This window comes from Nestor notabilis, unplaced genomic scaffold (genome assembly GCF_000696875.1).
Source record: "Nestor notabilis isolate BGI_N333 unplaced genomic scaffold, ASM69687v1 scaffold34588, whole genome shotgun sequence".
NCBI classification, from domain to species: Eukaryota; Metazoa; Chordata; class Aves; order Psittaciformes; family Psittacidae; genus Nestor; species Nestor notabilis.
In genome coordinates, this window is record NW_009939311.1 from 10,914 (window position 1) to 30,589 (window position 19,676).

A 19,676-nucleotide genomic window follows, 5' to 3' on the forward strand; every position below is an offset into this window, starting at 1 on the left:
TAGATATTGAAGGGCCTGTTTCTGGGTTTCACTACCAATGTCTGAACCTGGATCTTGTTTTGTTAAGTGTTTGGGATTGTCGTCTGGTTTGCTTTTCTCCTCCTGCTCTTTCTCTACATGTTAGCAATCAAAGATGACTGCAGCTCTCTCCCACTCAGCACTGTCCAGAGACAGCCTTCAGCCCTGAAATGTGGAATATATCTGTTGCTGTCATGCTGAGGGAGGTTTTTAATGGCAAGTCATTTGGTAGGGAAAAAACTTAAGATTCCTTAAACCTGAAGTGTAACTATAACATTTTGCCTGCATTATCTTTGTCAGGAAATCTGAGTATTAGTACTTTTTTGGTAGTGCTTTAAATAAAATGTAACCCTTTTTGGTGTGTTTAGGTAAGGTCCAAATGGAGACAATGAAACTCCAGAAAACAGCTGTTCATCTCTACCTACTGTGGTGCCCAGTTGGTTTTATCCACGTTTTGTCTGAATAGGCTGTAGTACATCAGAGGGAGTAGATATCTTGAGGAGCAGATACTTAGACTGACTAATCTGAGGAAGGGCTATGTGTTGTCTTACCTAGTGAGGCTGCAGCTTCCTTAATACTATGTCAGAATTTGATTTTAATATAAAAAAATCTATTTACCAAGTGTAATGGTTGATGTCAACAAGATTTTTTTTGAGAGAAAGGTACTTCAGGTGACTTCTGTGATGGAAGATCCTCCCTTAATAACCTTAAGGCGAAAGGCCTAACTTACTTCGGACATCTGAAAAATATTTTTATGTGAACTCTTAAAGGCTGAGGATGTGTTTAGACTTTGTGTGCTTTGACATACAAAGGTTGCTGAATTGTTACGAAATCTGATAGAAAAGTAAATTATTTAGAAATCTGATCCATTTGTCCTGTTACATGTTTACTTTTTGGAAGTGTAGAAGTAGCAGGTTTTAGCGTTAAGTATTGCTGTGTAACTACTGCTGGTAGCCGGTATCTCCTTAATGTTTTGTAATGCTGTGCTGATATTGTAAGCAGATGACATCTAAGTGAGTCTTGCTCCCCCCTCAAAGACCTTCAGTGTGAAAATGGTAGGGTGTTTTTCTGTTTGCTTGAACCTGTGTTTTACCAGGTTTTCAGAGCAGTGCTATAAGCTAAGGGAGTATTTACTGTTACACATAATGACTGGAAGTGCAGAGAGGCTGCCTTGTAAAAGTGATGCAAAATCTGACAACAGACATTGGTGTATTTGATTTCAAGTGGAGTGAAATAACCATCTAGAATGCCTATTCCCCCCGCCCCTCAATTTTTCAGCTGAGGTAGGTTGGGAAATCAGATAATTGTGCTGTTAGAAATCATCATGTACTTATATGCTAATGAAATCATATTCTTTCCTATTTTTCTTTAGCGCTGTGTGGTGTTGCGGTTTTTGAAGTCCCCCCCAAACCAGAACAAGGTAAGATTCAACATGCAGATATTTCACAATGTGGTTATGTTCCAGGAGTTTTGGCAAGAGGAGGAAATTTGAGGTTGTCTTATGTAGCTAAGATTATGTGACTGCTGATGTGGAGACTTTTGTGTGGGACAGATTCTAAAACTGCAGTGTGTAGAAGGCACGATCCCTGTAAGGATGGCTTTGGCAACAGAGAAAATGTTAATCTGGCATATGAACATATGGGAGTGCGGCGATGCTGAGGAAGAAATGACAGTCTCACTGACTCTTGCTGGGTGGGATAGAAGAGGAACAGCACAGGACTGGTGTCATGATAAAGGTGGGCTGTGGACTACCTATTCAGTAGCTAAAAAGCCATGGAATTTGGACAAAGATATGAAATATTCACAGAATAGCCTTTGCCAGTGAGTGGTTTTAGTGTTCTGTCTGTTGTGAAAAGGACATGGGTAGGACACAGTCTGCCAGTTTCTTGGGCTGTGGCAGAAGGTTTTTCTGCTTGAGAAGGAACTGGAATGAATTACCTTAGATTTGCTTTAAAAGGGATATAAAATGATCATAGATCAAAGGTGGAGGGTAAAAATAAAAGTGCTCCGAGGAGAAGAAAAAAGAGCACAAAAGGCAGGAGGTTCAAGTTCTGCCATTTCCTCAACTTCATGAGTAGTGTTTAGGGTGTGTTATCTGAGAGATACAGGGAGTGGTTTGAGCTACAGCAGCTTCTGAGCCACTTTGTCACGTTCAGTGGCAGACTTTTCTGATGAGAAAAGAAATATAAAAAGAATTCTGGCTATACTGGGAGCTGGGGGAGGAGTGCTTAATTTTAGGAAAAAAGGAACAAGGGTGAATGTAAAGTAAATGTGCAGGAAAGGCATTTTGCTTTAAATTGGGAAGATGAATGCAAAATACATTAAGTTTAACAATGGTCAAAAGAGAAGCTTCTAAAGTAGATCAGAAAGTAAACCCGATGAACACAGTAGTGTATGTAGGAGTTATTTGGTGGCCTTTCTGCTATTATACTTGAAATAAAGTCTGGTAAAACTAAAGTATGATTCAGCTAAGTTTTTGATCTGTTTGTAGTGGCAGGATTTCAAAAATGTATCCTGTGCTTCTGTAGTAGTCCAAGATAATAATGTTTAGAGTTTTTACAAGAACAGGGAAGAATCCAGTGGATTGGAAGAAAGGAAAACAGTGCCTATCTCAAGTTTTAATATAGCCAGGGAGAATTAGACCACAAGTTTAAGCGAAAGGTCAGTTGACTGCCATTTATTTAAGAAAAGAAACTGCTGAGTACCATCTTTCTTTCTCCCTCTTTTTTGTTGCATAGTAATTGTTTTTAAAAAACTGACAAAGTATGATGAGGTCACAAAGGAAGGCAGAAAGTGACATGTCACAATTACCCACCACAGTGTTGAAGTTGATAAAGCTTCTGTGGCATGCATATAGCTTTTTGGATTGGGATAGTGAAACACAAGAACAAAATCTCCTGGGCACGATGTTCTTTTAGTATGTGAATGCTGCTCAGGTTCTTGAATGCTGTAGAGGGGAAAATGTGTTGGTTTTTTTTAGGTGTAATCTGTATTCCTGACTAGTGCAAGATGAGTTAGGATAAATATATGTTGTGTTTACATATATACGTATGACATTGTAGCTCATCCAATGTAAACAACTCTGAAAGAAGCAGTTGGAACAGACTTTTCTAGTAAGACACATTCTGAAATTCGGATGTGGACAAACAGGTCTCAGTCTCTTCTGCTGCACTCCTTTGGAAAAGGTTTAAGAAGTCTGGATTCTGCTTTGGTTTTATACTGTTTGGTTATGGATTTGGAACTAGATAAGCTAGTAGTTAAAGCAGGTGGTGATACTGCAGATTGTAATCTTACTGTTACAATTCAGTGTTTTAATGAGAAATAATCATGTAACTCTGGAGCTTGTATTTTTTGAGTAGGAAGTCAAGTGTTAGGACTTGTGGAATTTTTACTTGCATATTGCTAATTTTAGTATATGAGTCTTCTGCATGAGTTTTTTGGGGGTTTTGGCTGATTTTAGGGAACCTGTTTCATGAGTTTTGCTATATTGCTAAGTGAGCTGGCAGTAATGATGGGTCCTTCAAAAGCTTTTCATCTGAGCTTTTTGTAGTGTTGAAAGGTGATGATCCAGTAGCCTGTTACTTGGTTTTTGTTGTGTTCAGAGTATATAAAATAGGTGAGCAGATGTCATAGCTTGGTTTGTAATTTTCAAGTTGTATTTATCTTTTTAACTGGTGAATCTTTCCTGGTATTAGTAGCAGCAGCAGTGGATGTCTTGATTTTCAGAAATGCTTATTTCCCAATGTGTATATACATGTACATGTTAAGAAAGGAGAAAAAAAAAAAAAGGCAAACAACACTCCTGTAAAATACCCTTTTGCATACCCATGTGGGTGGCCTGCTCGCATGTCTTGTTGCCTGATAATCATTTTTCCTTAAATACACTTCTTCAGACCAGATGACTGCAGTTGAGGAAGTTACTCAGGCATCACAGTGTGTGTTTTGTTCTAAGACTTAAGCAGTGGAAGATTGCCTGTTGTGAAGAGACTCCAAGCTTACTTTGGCTCTCTTGAAAGGATTCAGGGAAAGCTGTTCAGAGAAACAACTCAACATACAATATGCTAGGCATTTTGCAGAATAAATGCTGTCCTGGCCTTTAGAGAATGATGGAAACGCTGTGAAGTGCTTTGGAAAAACTGTGGTTTTCCTACTTGCTGCAAAGGATTGGGTTTCTGGTTAATGTTTTGGGTAATGAAGTAACAGTATGTAGCACAGTATGTTACTGAAGCAACTGTGTAGTGCTGTATATTACTGTAGTAACTTTTCTTTCTGTAAAGCATTATTACATATTGCAGCATTGTGTATTGCTGCTTCAGTCTGGCAATTGAATCCTGATAGAGGCAGAATAGACTGGGGATGTAGGCTTAGCAGACTTGTGTTACAGTAATGAAATCTTTCATAGTCCTACACAACTTGTGTAAGCTTGTTAGATAACAAATGCTTTTGGTGGAAAAGAAATCTTCCTATTGTGATGGTATTATACAACAAAGTTTGTAAGATTGCCTAGTTAGTGACAATCTCCTTCTACCCATAAATGGTTTTTATTTATGTTGGATGTGGTCTTTCTTCCTTTCTCTAGACTTTGTCCTTATCTGAGTGTTGTCCTCCTAGTGTTTTATTTTTTCTTACTCTGCTGGTTGATTCTGATTTTGGTTGCTTTTTTTGTTTTGTGTGTGTGTGTGTTCTCCTGCTTGTGTTCTTTCGTTTCTGATTTTTTAACTTGGACATAACTGCTGCACTTCCTTTTCCTCCACTGTTACTTAATCCCAAGAGTAAATCTATATGGTTTGGTGCTTTATAGTGCACAGTGGTAGGCTGTAGGCATTGTGTTAGTAAAGCATGCAGGAGCTTGGAGACTGTCTATTGTAACAATTAAATACTGTGCAGAGAAGCAGAGTACACTGGGAGTGGGATAATATTGTTGTAAAGCTTCTCTGCTGCCTCTTCACAAGCAGAAGTCTTTCATAGACTGCGCTACTGTTGCAGTCTTGCTAGTGCTCATTTAGCTTCCTTTCTACCTAGCTTGACATTTTGGACTTGTAGAAGAACTGTGGTATTTCCTTGTAGGCACATAACTTAGAATTAACGGAATATGACATTATAGTCAGATTTTTCATTGTCTGGGGCAGGATATGGGATAGATGCCAAATTCTGTACCTGTTCCTGCAGAGTTTGTGGTATGGCTCGCTTTTTGTGGCCATTCTCTTCCAAATCTCCAAGTGCCGTGTTTTGTAACACTCAAAGCCTCACCTTCACTTAAGCAGTTGATAAGAAGACATGCTGTGCATCTCTTGACTATTAACAGTTCCTTGAGCTATTTTAAGAATAATGGTCAAACACAGAGTAGATCTTGAGTTAATCTCTCCTTCTTCCACCTTCTTCATTTTCTCTGTCCTTTTCCCCCTGAAATTTAAGAAGATTGATTTTTTCTGACTTTTCCTGTTTATATCTCAGCCCCTCAGGCAGCAGTAGGGAATCAAATGTGGCACATTTTGCATGTCTGTTTAATTTCAGTGTGCACTGACCTACCAGACTCAGTAGAGCAATTAAATTACTTTGCTAAATCGTTGACTACTACCTGTATGTATTCCTGAGTGTTGTTTATCGTTATTTCATAGTTAAGTTACCCTGTTTCTGTGTTCCAGACTTCAGAGGAAATACTACACCATCTGCAAAACATTGTGGACTTTGGAAAACATGTTATGAAGCAGTTCTTTGGGGAGAACTATGTTCACCATGGGGTAAGTGTTTCATTGGTAAAATAAATGGCTTATGCATTGTAAACACTGATGTGTTTTGGGGAGCACTGAATGCCAGTAAAAGGAATTAATAGGGCTTGCAGATATTCCTAAGCAAGATAAACACACACAAGAAGCATTTGGATCAGAACAGAGATCCTGCTTTTTGCTGATGAGGTAATGGAATTGTACTATTTCAGGCTACTAATGAAAAGGGTGATAATTTCTTTGCCCTGCATGAGGTTAGAGGTGTGAGAGAGGTTTTTAGACTAACTGCAAAACAAGGGGAGAAATCTGGCCCATGAAAACTGTGTAGGTTTCTGTGCGGTCAGAGGTAACCTTTCTCCTTGCCATTCACTCTGTTCTTTGGGGTGGCCACGTCTAGTTAGCTGAACATCAGATACCCGAGTGGAGAAGTTACAGCATCTTCCAGAAGCTGAGTTACACAATTCTGCCTTGGAAAGGTTGGGGGTGAGACCTGGGACGGGATGAAATGTGACTTTTTCATATGGGAGAAGGACAAAATGAAGAAGGTTTCTTCATGCAATGAAACTGTCACTGAAAATGCTCTTTCTTGTGCATTTATTTAAATTAGTTATAGTTTTCATAGTGAAGTACGTACTGCAAGTGATTGCAGGTGCAGGCCTTCATAGAGATGGTTAATCAGAAGGGGAAGCTGCTGACTTTTTTGCTTAATATTCAGTTGATAACATCCACTGAACTCTGGTATGCCATTTTAAGATGTTAGTTTTTGTGTTGAAATGTTTTCTTTTGTTTGTTTTTAATAGGAAATTATTCAACTGCCTTTGGACTTTGTAAGACAGCTCTGCTTAAAAATTCAGCCAGAGAGGCCAGGTAAGTGCCAGGGATAGCATTAAAAACAGACCCTTCCTCAAGCTGTAAAGCATTTTGCTTTATTATAAAGTAAAAAAGTATCATACCTTGGAATATGAGAAAACTTTTTTTAATATTTGGACAGTGACAAGTTTAGAATTTATTGCGGAAAAAACAGGTGTGTTCTAGAATTGCATCTCATGGTAGTTTCATGAAACTGTAGAAAAGGATCCTGTATAAGCCTGTGCTTGTTAATTCCTGAACAAGCTTTCACCTTGCTTTGGAGTCCTCTGCAAAGGTCTGTGAGGGAGGTGGAAAATGTGTCCTGAAATAATTGTTTCAATTCCATCAGCTGCTTCTCCTGAACTCTGCAGCAGAGCTTTGGAAGAGAGATAGTTTCAGAAACTCCACACCAAATTGTTTTGGTTTTAGTGTTTGTATTTCACTTGGGGTTAAGCATCTTGCATCCTTTGAGTTATAGCACTTGAGCAGTGTGCAGCTGAATGTTCTAGCTTTCCATATCTCTCTCCTGATCGCTGGGCTTGTCTCACTTCAAGAGCTTGTGGTGTTACAGGATGTGCTGCCTTTGAAGTTCAGTGGGTGCCCCTGGGACATGGGGTGGTGCTTGGTTTCTCCCAGCTTTTACATAGTGCTTTGGGGTCTCTATCCAGAGGTGAGGCACAAGTTCCCTGGACAGGGGGATTGAAGGGGACAAGTATGTGAAGGGAAGGGTGCACTGACTTTGTGCAACCTTATGGCACATGCTGCAGGACTCACAGTCTGGCGATCTCTTATGTGTTTGGTGTGAAGTGCTACAGAACTTGGTGTTGTCATGCTTAGTCAGCAACACCTGCGTGATCATTCTTCATGTGTAGCTAAAAGTACACTGAGGTGTAAGCTCTAAAAAGGGCAATGAGAAGATGTTGCTCATGGTATGTTCTTGGTGTTTTGGAGGACAGCCAGGAACTCCTGCTTTAGCAAAATTCCTTCAAGAAAAAGGTGGTATTAAATCAAAGTATTGTAGCCAGTGCTTTGATGCCTTTGATCCAGGAAGAATTGTGTTAATTTACATATAGCGAGCACAGGACACTCTCTGTTGTTGACTCATCTCTTTGAGAAACAGTTCCACAGTGCTAGAAATCAGCAAGGAAAGTAAGTGGTGTCTAATGCAAGTTACAAAATCAACAGTCCTCTGATAGAAGTGAATGATAGAATTTGGTTTTATTTCTTACAGTTAAAATTTTTGTGTCTGCAGCTCCTGGTGATTTCTTTAGAGGAAGAAATGTGATCATCAGGAGCTGTCCAAGTGCTTTACAACTGCAGATCTCACTGTTTTTTAACAGGATTTTTTCTGTTAAACTTTGAGGAGATTGTTTCCTTTGCTATTACTTTTCACATAAGCCTGTCTAACTCATGAAAGACCTTCTGTAATACTTCAGATTTCTGGGTCTGTCTGATTTGACAAGTGTCTTTCAGCTGAACATGGATGTACTTTTGCTTAAGTTTAGATGAAAAACCAAACCCCAGCATTTTGTTGGGGAAAGGTTTCTTCTTGCACATTCCAGTGAAGTACAGCATGTAGCTGCAGGCTAATGCTTTATGAGGCTTCATTTTCATTCAATTGAGATTATTATTTTTTTCCAAAATGATATATTTTTCAGAATGTTTTGTTAGCAATGGAAACCATAACAGAACACATGTATTCTGTATGTCTCTTCAGTAACAGACAATTTAAAACCTGGAAGTGTATGTTCTTGTTAAATCTGAATTAAAATGGAATTAAAATTTTTGAACAAAAAATTGAAGATTTGAATTTTGAAATAAAAAATTAAGATTTTTGAATTAAAATCTTGCAGACATTTCTCTGTCCCTAAGGGTGCTTGTGGAAGAAGGCTTTATCTACATAATGCCTCTTAGTCTGAAATAATTTTGCTACTTTGTTTCTTCTCAGGATTGTTAATCTGGATGATATTAAAAAATGCTATTTTTAAAGGGGTGGTCATAAGAGAGGAAATTCTTGTTTGAAGTTGTGAGGAGGGGGAAGCTAACTTTTGTTCCTTCTGTGTTCCTTTTCACCTATTACTATTCTGATGTGAACACTGCAATGGCTGGGGTGGGACTCCATACAGACTGAGGAGTTGAGCGAAGCCACTTGCAGGTTGTGTTTAGATTTACACTTTCTCCTGAACTTCTGAACAGTTGATGATATTCCTGCCAGTTCTCCCAGATTCCTCTTCACTAGACTGAAGAATGGTAGTTGATGCAGTTGCATGTCTTTGAATATAGTCGTTCCTTTACTTGTTGTCAGCCAATTCAATGCACTCCCTTTCTGTTTCAGGCCTCACTGATACGTTTCTTGGAATGAGCTGGGATCCATGCACTAAAAGCAGCTCATGAGACAGACTTTGTGCCTGTGGCAGTGCTGAGGAAGCTGAGAATGGGTGTTGAGAATGGGGAGGGCAAATGTATGCAAGTGCATAAGTGGCTAAAGCCTGCTAACGTGTGTCCTGTCTGTCTTTTTTCCTTCGTTTGTTCCCACCCCACCTGGTGAACAAGATAACTACAGAGTAACTAAAAATACACACACCTAATTTTCTTGTTTGTTTGGGGTTTTTTTGTTTGTTTCCCCCAGAGTCTCGCTGTGATAAAGATATGGACACTCTTAGTGGTTATGCCATGTGCCTTCCTAACCTGACCAGGCTGCAGACCTATCGTTTTGTGGAACACCGGCCGATCCTCTGCATAGAGATTAAGGTATGGAGCAGAAGATCCTTCTGGGGGTTTCGTTTGTGTTCTTGAAGTACATACTGACCAGAGCAGTTGCAAACAAATGCAGCAGTGGGATAAGGCAGAGCTCACTGCTTCCACTGTGACTCATCGGATGAAATGTTCCCCTCCTTCTTCCAATTCCTGATCTCTTAAAACTTGGGAAATACCCCAGTTTTACCAGGCTTTTTTTGCAGGCCACAGCAGTTTTGTGTGTCCTCATTTCTTAAGTGAGGTCTCTAAAATAATTGGGAATGTTATACAGCTTTTAAGTGTTGGATGTTGACTGGTGTATTTTTTAATTAATTTTCCTTTAATTGGAAAAGATTGTGTATTGTGTGCTCTTACATTTCTATAAAGTAATAAACTTACATACCTAATCTTTTGTTTGTTTTAGCCAAAGTGTGGCTTCATTCCTTTTTCCAGCCATGTTTCACAGGAGATAAAGCACAAGGTGTGTCGTTACTGTATGCATCAGCATCTAAAGGTAATTTATTTTTTAAGTCATCCTGCTTTCGTTTAACTCTGATGTGCTTTATTTGCTATTCCAGTTTTACTTCCCTGTTGAAACTTGCTTAAATTTCTGATACGACTAAAGATAGTAGGTGGATACACATCTGAGTTGCTGGGTGTGAATCTGTGTAGTGAGGGATGGAACAAGTTCTGTGGGAAGCTGGAAGCAAACAATATTAGCCTTTGAGGACTATTAATGCTGTTGATTGGGTAAACTCAGATGTCAAATTTCAAGTGCAGCTCATCAAATGCACAGTGATTCATGGCATTCTGTGGCTCATAACAGCACCTCATGCACAGGGAATCCATTTGACTGATGTCCATTGTGTGCTGGAAATCCTGTAAATATTCCATGCTGTAATTTAGTGTGACCTTTCACCATGCTTTCTGTTTGTGAATGCAATTTGAGTGACTTTGAGCTAAATATGACCAGGAAGACCCACAATGGTCATACATTTTATGTTCAAAGGGTTTTAAATGTCATGGGACTTCTGAAGACAGGATGTTAGTGTCACACACCTGACAGTGAAAAAAACTGAGTAGTTACTGCAGAAAGAGATTAACAAGTGGTGTGGCTTTTCAACAGGTAGCAAATGGAAAATGGAAGCGACCAAGTAAATACTGCCCATTGGATCTCTTCTCAGGGTAAGGAAATACGTAAACTTGATTCTTTTGGTGGTGTTTTCCCCAGAAAATAATCTGTTACAGATTTCTTTCTCAGATTACTTTGACCTTTACTCCAGTATTAAGGATGATGATCCATGACTGTTTTGTCTGCGATTTACAGTGAATATTTCTGGTGCTGTATACCTCTTTACACCTATTTCAAGAGTCAAGAGTTGCTTATTAATGCACCAGTGCCTTTTGCTACAAAACGATAAACCTAAGAGCTGTTTAGTACTCAGATTTGAAGTCCCAATTGCAAACAGTCACTTTGTCTTTGAAGTGACTTCAGTGGGAGTAACATGCTTAAATGGGTGTGTTTGCTTCAGGCAGCAGTTCTGATTCCATAGAGGCCTCCAGGCAGGGGTGTAAACATCTAAGGGCTGTGATAAAATACATATACTTTTTTTTTTCCCTCTAGAAATAAACAGAGAATGCACTTTGCTTTGAAGAGCTTATTACAGGAGCCACAGAACAACTTGAAAATATTTAAGGTAAAACAGTCAAATCTCTTTGTTTGCTTCCTTTTTGCCTTTGCTTTTAAACAATTTGACTTCAGGATCTGAACAGTCAGGATCCTACTTCAGACTTTCCTAATCAGCAGCATCACTATTGGACCCCACCAACAGAAGAAAACAGGAAAATTCTTAGATTCCAAGTTAGGACTGGTAAGTGATCATTTCCCAGAGCTAGTGAGTCTGAAAGAGTCGCCAAGGAACACCTAATAGACAATGACTTCTAAAGATGACCAGAGTTTTAAAACTTTATGTGCTTCTTCAGAAGGAAGAAAGTAAAGAACTTTGCATGTTGCTGCAAATACTTTGTTTTAAATGACTGTTATGGCATTCATGCAGGCCAAATGCACAGCATGCCTTCCTCAGGAAAGCAAAAGTTAGCTTTTCTATGGCATTAATGTAGGAAAAATACAGAGCAGTAACTGATGGCTTATGCAGATTTTCACATTAATTCTAGGAAATACTCTTTACAATTCATTTCCAGTATTAAACCACCTATTTGAATTTATAAAACCTGCATGAACTTTCCTATGTTTTCCATTAGTACAGGTAACTATCACACCTTTTACGTCCCTTATTACAGCCTTCCATTTTCCAGTCTGGCCTTTAGAAGAAGGTTGTCTGATATGGTTCTTTTTAACTATTGACATTATTCAGAAAGAAGTGAAAGGAGAATGTGCTCAGTATCAGTTCACTTTTATTGTTCTGATTTACTTACAGTTAAGTTGGGAAGGTAGCACCTGATTTAAATGGGCTTTTGGTCCTAATTCAAAGGTTGTTACCTGTGGTATCTGATCAAACTTCAGAAGGCAGATTTATAAGAGATTGAGGATGTGTGTGTTTGTATGCAGACTGCTAAAACAGTAACACTTTTCTGTGCTATGTGCCTTAAAATATTAAATCTGATGCTTTAACCAAGTTTGAATAACTGGGATTCATGAAGTACCTAAATACTACTTTTTCCCCCCCCCCCCTCCTTGTTTGCAGAATGGGGAACTAATTTATGGCTGTAAAGATGACCAGGACTGTGTCTCTGACTGGAATGAACTTGCTCGTCACTTAAAACCTTTCTTTTTTCCTTCCAATGGGTTGGTCAGTGGACCACACTGCACAAGGACAATTGTTAAAGAACTAATCCATGTTATAACTATGACGCTACTAAGTAGTACTGATGCCTGCAGGGCAGGTGATATGAAGACAGTTCCCATTTCACAAGGAAGAAGCTACTGTGAAGCAAGTGCATTTAATAAGGAGCTAGTGAGAAATGGTAAGAAACAATTTCTTAAGTGTTGTCAGTAATTAACTGTCATCATATAATGATTCACATCTTTGCCTCTCTTTTGCTGTTTAATAGTGATGTGAGAAGGGAAACAGTGGAGTTTTTCATGAGGTTTAAAAGATGAGTTCCGAGCTGCGTTAACTGCTGGATAATTGGGTTTGGTATAACCTTGCAGTGAGTGCTGCTAGCACTGTACCTTATGACAGGGATAAAAAGAAATTCAGGAGATGGTAGAGGAAAATTTGAAGGAAATACCAGTTTGAGCTGATAACCATCAGATATTTCAAATAAGTGAGAAATGTTGATGTTGTATGGGATGCAGCCTGGCTGCTTTGGTTGGTTTATGTGACACCTGTTTGTTGCCATTCCCTGCTCCTCCTGAAAGCCTCTGACGGACAGGGCATAGCTCATTTTCTTCATTTCCTGGTGAAGAGAAAGGTATGCATACTGGAGGGAAAAGGAATGGGAAGTGAGAATGGAAAAACTGTAAATAATGTTAACTCCTCAGTGCATGAGTTTTGTAAAGCTCTGATTATTCAAGATGCTGCTAGTTACCCTAATTACACAAACAGCATGTTTCTTATGCTGCTTTTGAGGAAGGTCTTTTGTTATTACTGGTTGGTTTTGTTGTGGTGGAGAACACCTGAGCTGTCTTACAGAAATGACAGCAAATATGTATCTCTTTATACTAGATTAAAAAGACCCAGTGTCTGAAATGCTGGATTACTTCCTGCCAACAGTTCATACTGCTGAAAGTGAATTTGCGGTGGCTTGAAACTCATGACAGATGTCTCTTGTAGACTTAAGGAAGTAGATTGCAGTGGAAGTGTGTGGGGTTTGGGTAGTTAATTTTTTTGAGCAATTTGTAGAGTTGTATACCAGGTGTTTTTTATTCTGCAGTCAGAATTAATGCTAATGTGTAATTTAGTACACATGCACATGGCACATTGGTGTTTGGGAACTGAAGTGTTTTGGGGCTGTGTCACCCTGCCTTGGTCTGAAGGGTGTTTGGATTTGCTTTTTGAACAGTTGTGTAATGGCAAGATGAAGCAAAGATATCACTTGTGTCTGTCTTACTGAAACATACATTTTCTTCTAGGTAAACATAAATTGGAAAGCTCTGGCTTACCGAGGGGTTGTCTCCTTTATAAAACCCTTCAGGCTCAGATGCTGGACATGCTGGATATTGAAGGACTCCATCCTTTGTACAGTAGAGTTGAACAGTACTTAGAGGAATTTCCTGAAGAGAGGTAAGACTTAAACGGCTTTTCTTTTCAATTCTGATTAAGAAGGTACACAGACAAGGTTGGCTCTGTGCAGACACTCTCTCTATCTTGTTAGGTTGTATGCAGCCTTTCCTCATGGATTGCATGTTCTGAATTTCTAACTTGAAATGCCAGGAAACATAAAAGATGAGCTTTATTGTTAAAAAGTTTTGATGTTACTCACTTTGGCCTGAATTTTTACATAATGATTACAGGAAGTTCACAGTAGAGTAAGAGAGAACAATGCCCTGCTCCTTAATTGTGGAGGCTCTATATTTGAGGAAAGATGGATGGTTTCTCCTGCCTTCGGTACCGGTGGAGCTAGAGATACATCTGCAGCAATTACGATGTTTTTAGTCATTCTCAAGTCTATATTGGCCTACCTACAACCTGCCCTTCAAACCCCTGAATTTCATATTCTGCAACAATCTAGCCTGTACCTGCAAGGCCCTGCAGCAGCTCTGAATCAGCCTGCCCTTGTTGCACGATACAAATAGCTTCAAATGGCAGATTGTAGCCCACATTGCAAGTGCTCAAACCATGCTTTTGAAGCACAAGAATCTTTATTTTATGGTACTTCTTGCCTGGTAAAGAAATAATAGAATACTGGGCATTGCAAGCTCCTAATTTGTTCTCAAATAAAGCTTTAGTAGTTGCGATAGTAGTTGCTGTAACAAGCTTTGACTTGGATGCCGTTTTACGTTCTGTGCTGCAGCTCGCCTGTACTTCTGCCGTTGCTCACACGAGGGCACTCTGGCTTCACGTGCGAGCCGCTTCTGCTTGAGTTCCTTCAGGTCTTTGGGCTCCTCGTGGAGTTGAAGGGTTGTCCTATAGGTAATGGATTGGCCTCCAGTTCTGCTTAAATCACTTGCAGTGTGGCTTACTTGTATATTGATAACCTTAAACAAATAAGTTGTAAAGGTATTCTTTAATCTGTGTTGTGTTTGTGTGCTGAACACCCCACTTCATTATGGGCTCTGCTTTACAGGTAGAGTTCAGGTGTCCAACATGGAAAGGAAGGAAGCCAGGAGGCCAAACCACTCCCTTGTGAGCACACACTATGAAGCAGGGGCAGAGCAGGGCCTTGCCAGAGGAGTGCACCCTCTCAGTATGCTCAGCAAGGCTCTGGGAGCTCCTGCAAATTGTTAAATGTTTCGAAACTTACTTATTTTTTGCAAAAAATACTGATCTTGTAGTGATACACAGGTGGCAGTGGATTAACAGTGGTCCATCTTGAAAAAACCAAAACAGCTGAAGTCCTAAGCAGCAGCAAGTCTTGAGTGATATGAAAATAACAGGGACAGGTCATGGTGTTGGATCTCCGAGTATTAACCTGTTGCTACGTTTATTAATGTTATTGTTTGTTCTAATCAGAGTATCTGGGCTGCTGAGGAAAAATGTGACTGAAAACCTGTAAATCATCTTAGCTGTCTGTAAATCTTAAAATTTTAAAATTTATTTAGAAGTACGTTACAGATAGATGGACCTTACAATGAAGCATTTTATGAGAAGCTGCTGGATCTTTCAACTGAAGATGACGGGACAGTAGCATTTGCGTTAACAAAGGTATGTTTCCTGTGTGTGGTGTTGAAGCTTATTTAGTCTGTTAATTTTAATACACTCCTGTCTCACTGGAAGGGGTGGACAGTGTGTCAGCATTGCTGCTGGCTTGCCAGAGGTCTGCACAGTTAAAAATTCTTAATCGTGCCAGGGTGCATCTGTGTTGCAGAAGGCGTTAAAACCAAACATGTTTAGCACCAGTTTTGGGGAGAAAAATTAAAGCTGGTGGTTGCCTTTCTGGATTGAAGAGACACTTGCAAGAGCTGGTGCTGTTTTGGCCTTCAGTTAAAGTATCTGTAGGAAATAAATAAACAGGATTCTTACATAGGATGCTGTAAAATCACTTGCTCCTGTTAGCCATCTGTTACAGAAATAATTTCCAGCTCTTAAAGTACCAACATACTGAGTATGCTAATGCCCCCCATAAAGAACAGTATGCTTTGCTAAAGGCAACTGAAGTGTAAGAGGAAATCTGTGTTATTTTTATGTTGTACAGGTGCAGCAGTACAGAATAGCAATGACTGCTAAAGACTGTTCCCTCATGATTGCCCTTTCACCCTGCCTGCAAGATGAATGGTAAGAGGTGCCTGTGTCCAGGTGACTCCCCCTGATTTAGAAATTGAAGATGCATTTGCACAGTTCAGTCAACTTTAAAAAGTGGGGGTCTGGATTTTGGGGGTGGGGGCAGAATCCAAATATTTTGCTGTGAGCATATTAGTAAGGTAGAGTTCTGATTTAAGATACTTAAGACAAACGTCTGTTTCTGAAGTTTTAAGATGGTACAAAAGATTGTTTTATATTTTACTTCCTTAAAATTTGACTTGACTGTTCACAGTAGATATATACTTGTTTTTAACTAGGCACGTACAATTCTGCCTTGGTGTCCTTGTATGAAAGATTTTTCAAGACAAGTTGCCATTAACTGCCTAATTAGAGGCAATAATAGAGGTGACTCACTCTAAGGAAGGAGGCTCAGCCACAGTGTTGTCCATCTTGACTTGTGTCAGCAGTACTGGTCTGCTCTTCTGTAGGGGAGTTCGTTTCACCAAAGCCTTGTTATTTCTGGAGATTATTGTTTTCTGCATTTGCCTGCAGTTCTTGAATAAAATGTTCATGATGGAGATTATTTGTGCAGTGGTTGACCTAAGTCTTCCATCCTGGAGTATGCCTGGGCACTAGTTCTGATACTGAATTTGTATTACCTTCAACCTGAGTAGGAGCTGCAGTGATTCTTTCTGCTTTTGCTGGCTATTAAGGCTTTGAATGCATTACCACCTAGAACAGGTTAGGTTTACTACTCACAGCCACAGTAATTGAGAGTAATGTTTTGGCTTTAAGCTCTGTGGAAGCTGAAAGGAAAGTGCTGGAAGAGGTGTCAGCATGTTCACTTTATGGCTGGTTAAACTGGAGCTATATTTTCCTAAATTCTGCATTAGCTGAAGTTTCTTTTCTTTGTTTTCCAGCTCTGAGCAAAGACCTGTGGTACTCACATCCAAATCGAGATTCACCTTTTCTGTTTCTGTGCTGGACCTTGACCTAAAACCATACGAAAGCATTCCCCACCAGTACAAACTGGACAGCGAGATAGTTAACTATTATTTGAAGAATGTACAGGCCAAAGATGACCCAGTGATGTCCACTCTCTTCAAGGAGAATGAAGACTGCACATTAGTTCTCCATAAGGTGTAACCATTTCCTTAAGGTTCTTTTTATTCAAACACATTAGAAAATGAAAGATTAATGGAATACAGTTACGGTGGGTTTTTTCCCTATTGTATTCAGTGCATCTTTCAGCTGTGAATGTTTTTGCTTTCAGAAATGATTTTTAATTGGTATGCCTTTCAAAGACATGGAATAGCACTAAACCACGTTTGCTATATAGCCTCAATGAATGTATTTAATACGACAGAACAGATAACGTGTCATACCTTGGAACTAGAGGACAGATGTGATTAATACTAAAAGTTGAATTCCTTCTTAGAATTGAAAGAGCACAGAAAGAAAGGTTTCCTAAGTACTGCACTAACATAGAAAGCCTAATTACTAACAAGAGAATTGCCTTGGAGCTTGTGCTCTGAGCCTCACTCATACCCACTAGAAGAGTGACAAAACCTAACACAACATTTTAGCATTACAGATTTATTGAATTAATAAATTTAACAACATTAAATAACAGCATTTAGCAGAAAATACAGCTGAGGTGGCTTCCCCAGTGTTAACTGACCTGTGGAACTACTGTGTTGCTGCCTATTGCTTTTCAGTTCTAACAAACACATGAGATTAAGAACACCAGACTGCCTCCAGCAGCTCTGTGGTCACCTTGCAGCTACCTAAAGCTTCTGAAACAAAGTGAAAAGGGTTAAAGGTAAGCGTCTTTGTATTGTACATGACAGGTGGGCTTAATGCCTCTGACATACTGGTCTTGTATTTTCTATACATTACGTGCTGCTATTGAAGGTGAAACCACAGCTCGCTCTTACCTAATTTAAGATGAACTGTAAGAATAATATATTCTACATTTTACAGATTATTTCAGCTCTTTTAGATTGTGTCACATGGTGGCATTATATCACTGATATCCCACATGCTGTGTAGTAGGAGCAGCTGCTTTTGGGCTCATTCGTTTTAAGTAACAAAAAACTGGTTTTCTTTTCTGAAGCTGCAGGGGGTCACTTTCTCATGCGAGTACTGGAGCTAAGCTTGTATCACTACATCAGCAATTTAATGATGGCTTTGCTTTGCAAATGTTAGTACGTGCAGCTGAAGCCTTGTGAGATGTTGCAGTAAAAGCCATCTTCAAGGAAGATCCTGAGCTGGAGACTGAGGATGTATCCAAAACAGAGGGTAGGATGGTAAAATCTACAGGCACTTTCCCTGCATGCTTGTGGATTGCACACCCTGAAGTGTGCAGAGATGCTGTTCAAGCTGCAGTGACCTGCCATTACCTGAATGCAGCGTGTGCTTCCTGGTCATGTTTTTCACGATAATGTAGGTTAGCATTTAAAAAATATATTTATATTGGGATTTCTGTTTGAATGGTTCAGTTTTACTTGACACTCAAAAAGCAAACCCAGAAACCCCTGTACAACTCAAAGCCATACCACTGTGGAGCTTTGCTGCTGCTGGTAACGCGTTAGTGAGGTGCCTCACTGAAATGTGACACTGCACCAGGGCAATAAGCTGGTAGGTGACAGTGATAACAACCCCTTCTTTCCAAAGGAGACCTGAGGGGAGAGAAATCCAGAAATCCTCCAGCTGTTAGAGGAGGAAGGAAGGAAACTTTTCAGGGTTTTATGCTGTAACTTTACACACAGTTAATATGCAAGTGAAGAGCATGTGCTGTCACGAAGTTTCATTTTCATGGAAGAAAGAGCTAAAGATGAAATATACTAAGGGTTACACAAAACCGGCTAAAACAGTAATATGTCAGTGGATAAAGAGCACTGATTTTTGCCTGTCTGCTAGATTCCAAATTTTAAATTAGCCTGCCTGATATCTAACAAGGTATTCTTTTACAGATTGCTGCTTATCAAACCTTAATCCTTGGCATTGCTCAACTGTAGAACCAATCTGACCTGCCAGTTTTTCCTGACCTACCACAACAGTAGGAGACTATTTCAGTGATCAAATAGCAGATTATTACAATTATGGTATTATAAACATACTGTTTCTTTAGCTCTTGGTTTCTCTACCTATTTTACCATTGCTATAAAATATTTTTTCATAACCAATAAATGGAGCTGGCACACTCCTGCTGGTGCAGTTAGAGCAGCTGTGGACTTGAACAGGAAGTCCCATGATGTTACTGAGATTCTGGTTTGTGGCTTTGGCCCCTCGATTCCACGAGCAGCTGTCATTCCCTGAGAAGTATGTGACTTACAGTCATGTAGATTTGGTCTGGATGAGGCAGTTGGTTGTGATGGACATCTAGTGCAGAGCAGGAACTCTTGAGAAATGCTGAGAGTTTGCTGGTGAGCTAACGGTACATCTGGTGGAAGTGAAGCAGCGAAGGGAGATCTGTCCACTCTGGTTTATTTCTTCAGGGATGAATGTATGAAATGTGATGCATTTGTAACTAGAATTTCCCCCTGGAGGTAGGAAATCAAAAGGAATTACTGCAGTGAACAGTCCTTAACTCATCCATCTCTCCTTACAGAAGTGTAATGTCTCTTTCTAGGTTAATGCCATCTCTCCTCAACACTTGCTGTGTGGGAAAAAAGTTACTTTATACAGTTACCATTTTTTTTTTTCCTTTTTTTCTTTAGCGTAGTATGTCTTTTGAAATCTTCAAATTGTCTACTTCCACCCTAATTTAATGAGAAAACTATTTAACTCTTTGTTCCAGGAGTCTCTTACTGTTCTCTTGTCCTTTTAAAAATCACTGTACTTTTACAGAGCTGTGAAATTAAATGGATTTTTATGGACTTGATTTTGACAGTGCATGATCTTTTAACGCTTTCCAGGTATCTAGAAAATGTTAAGAAGATAAAACCACTCTGGTACATTAATGATTCAGAAAGATAAA

At 39.4% G+C, this 19,676-nt stretch overlaps 1 protein-coding gene across 1 annotated transcript; it reads left to right on the forward strand.

The window, feature by feature from the left end:
• Positions 1-1,390: 1,390 nt before the first annotated feature.
• On the forward strand, positions 1,391-17,285 carry IPPK (inositol 1,3,4,5,6-pentakisphosphate 2-kinase; the record flags this gene model as incomplete). The annotated part of the gene is made up of 12 exons (XM_010019794.1): positions 1,391-1,438; positions 5,664-5,759; positions 6,545-6,611; positions 9,223-9,344; positions 9,754-9,843; positions 10,456-10,514; positions 10,954-11,026; positions 12,035-12,314; positions 13,426-13,576; positions 15,055-15,157; positions 15,648-15,727; positions 16,615-17,285. Coding segments are annotated over 12 exons (1,395 nt in total), but the record flags the coding sequence as incomplete, so codon positions are not given.
• Positions 17,286-19,676: the final 2,391 nt, after the last annotated feature.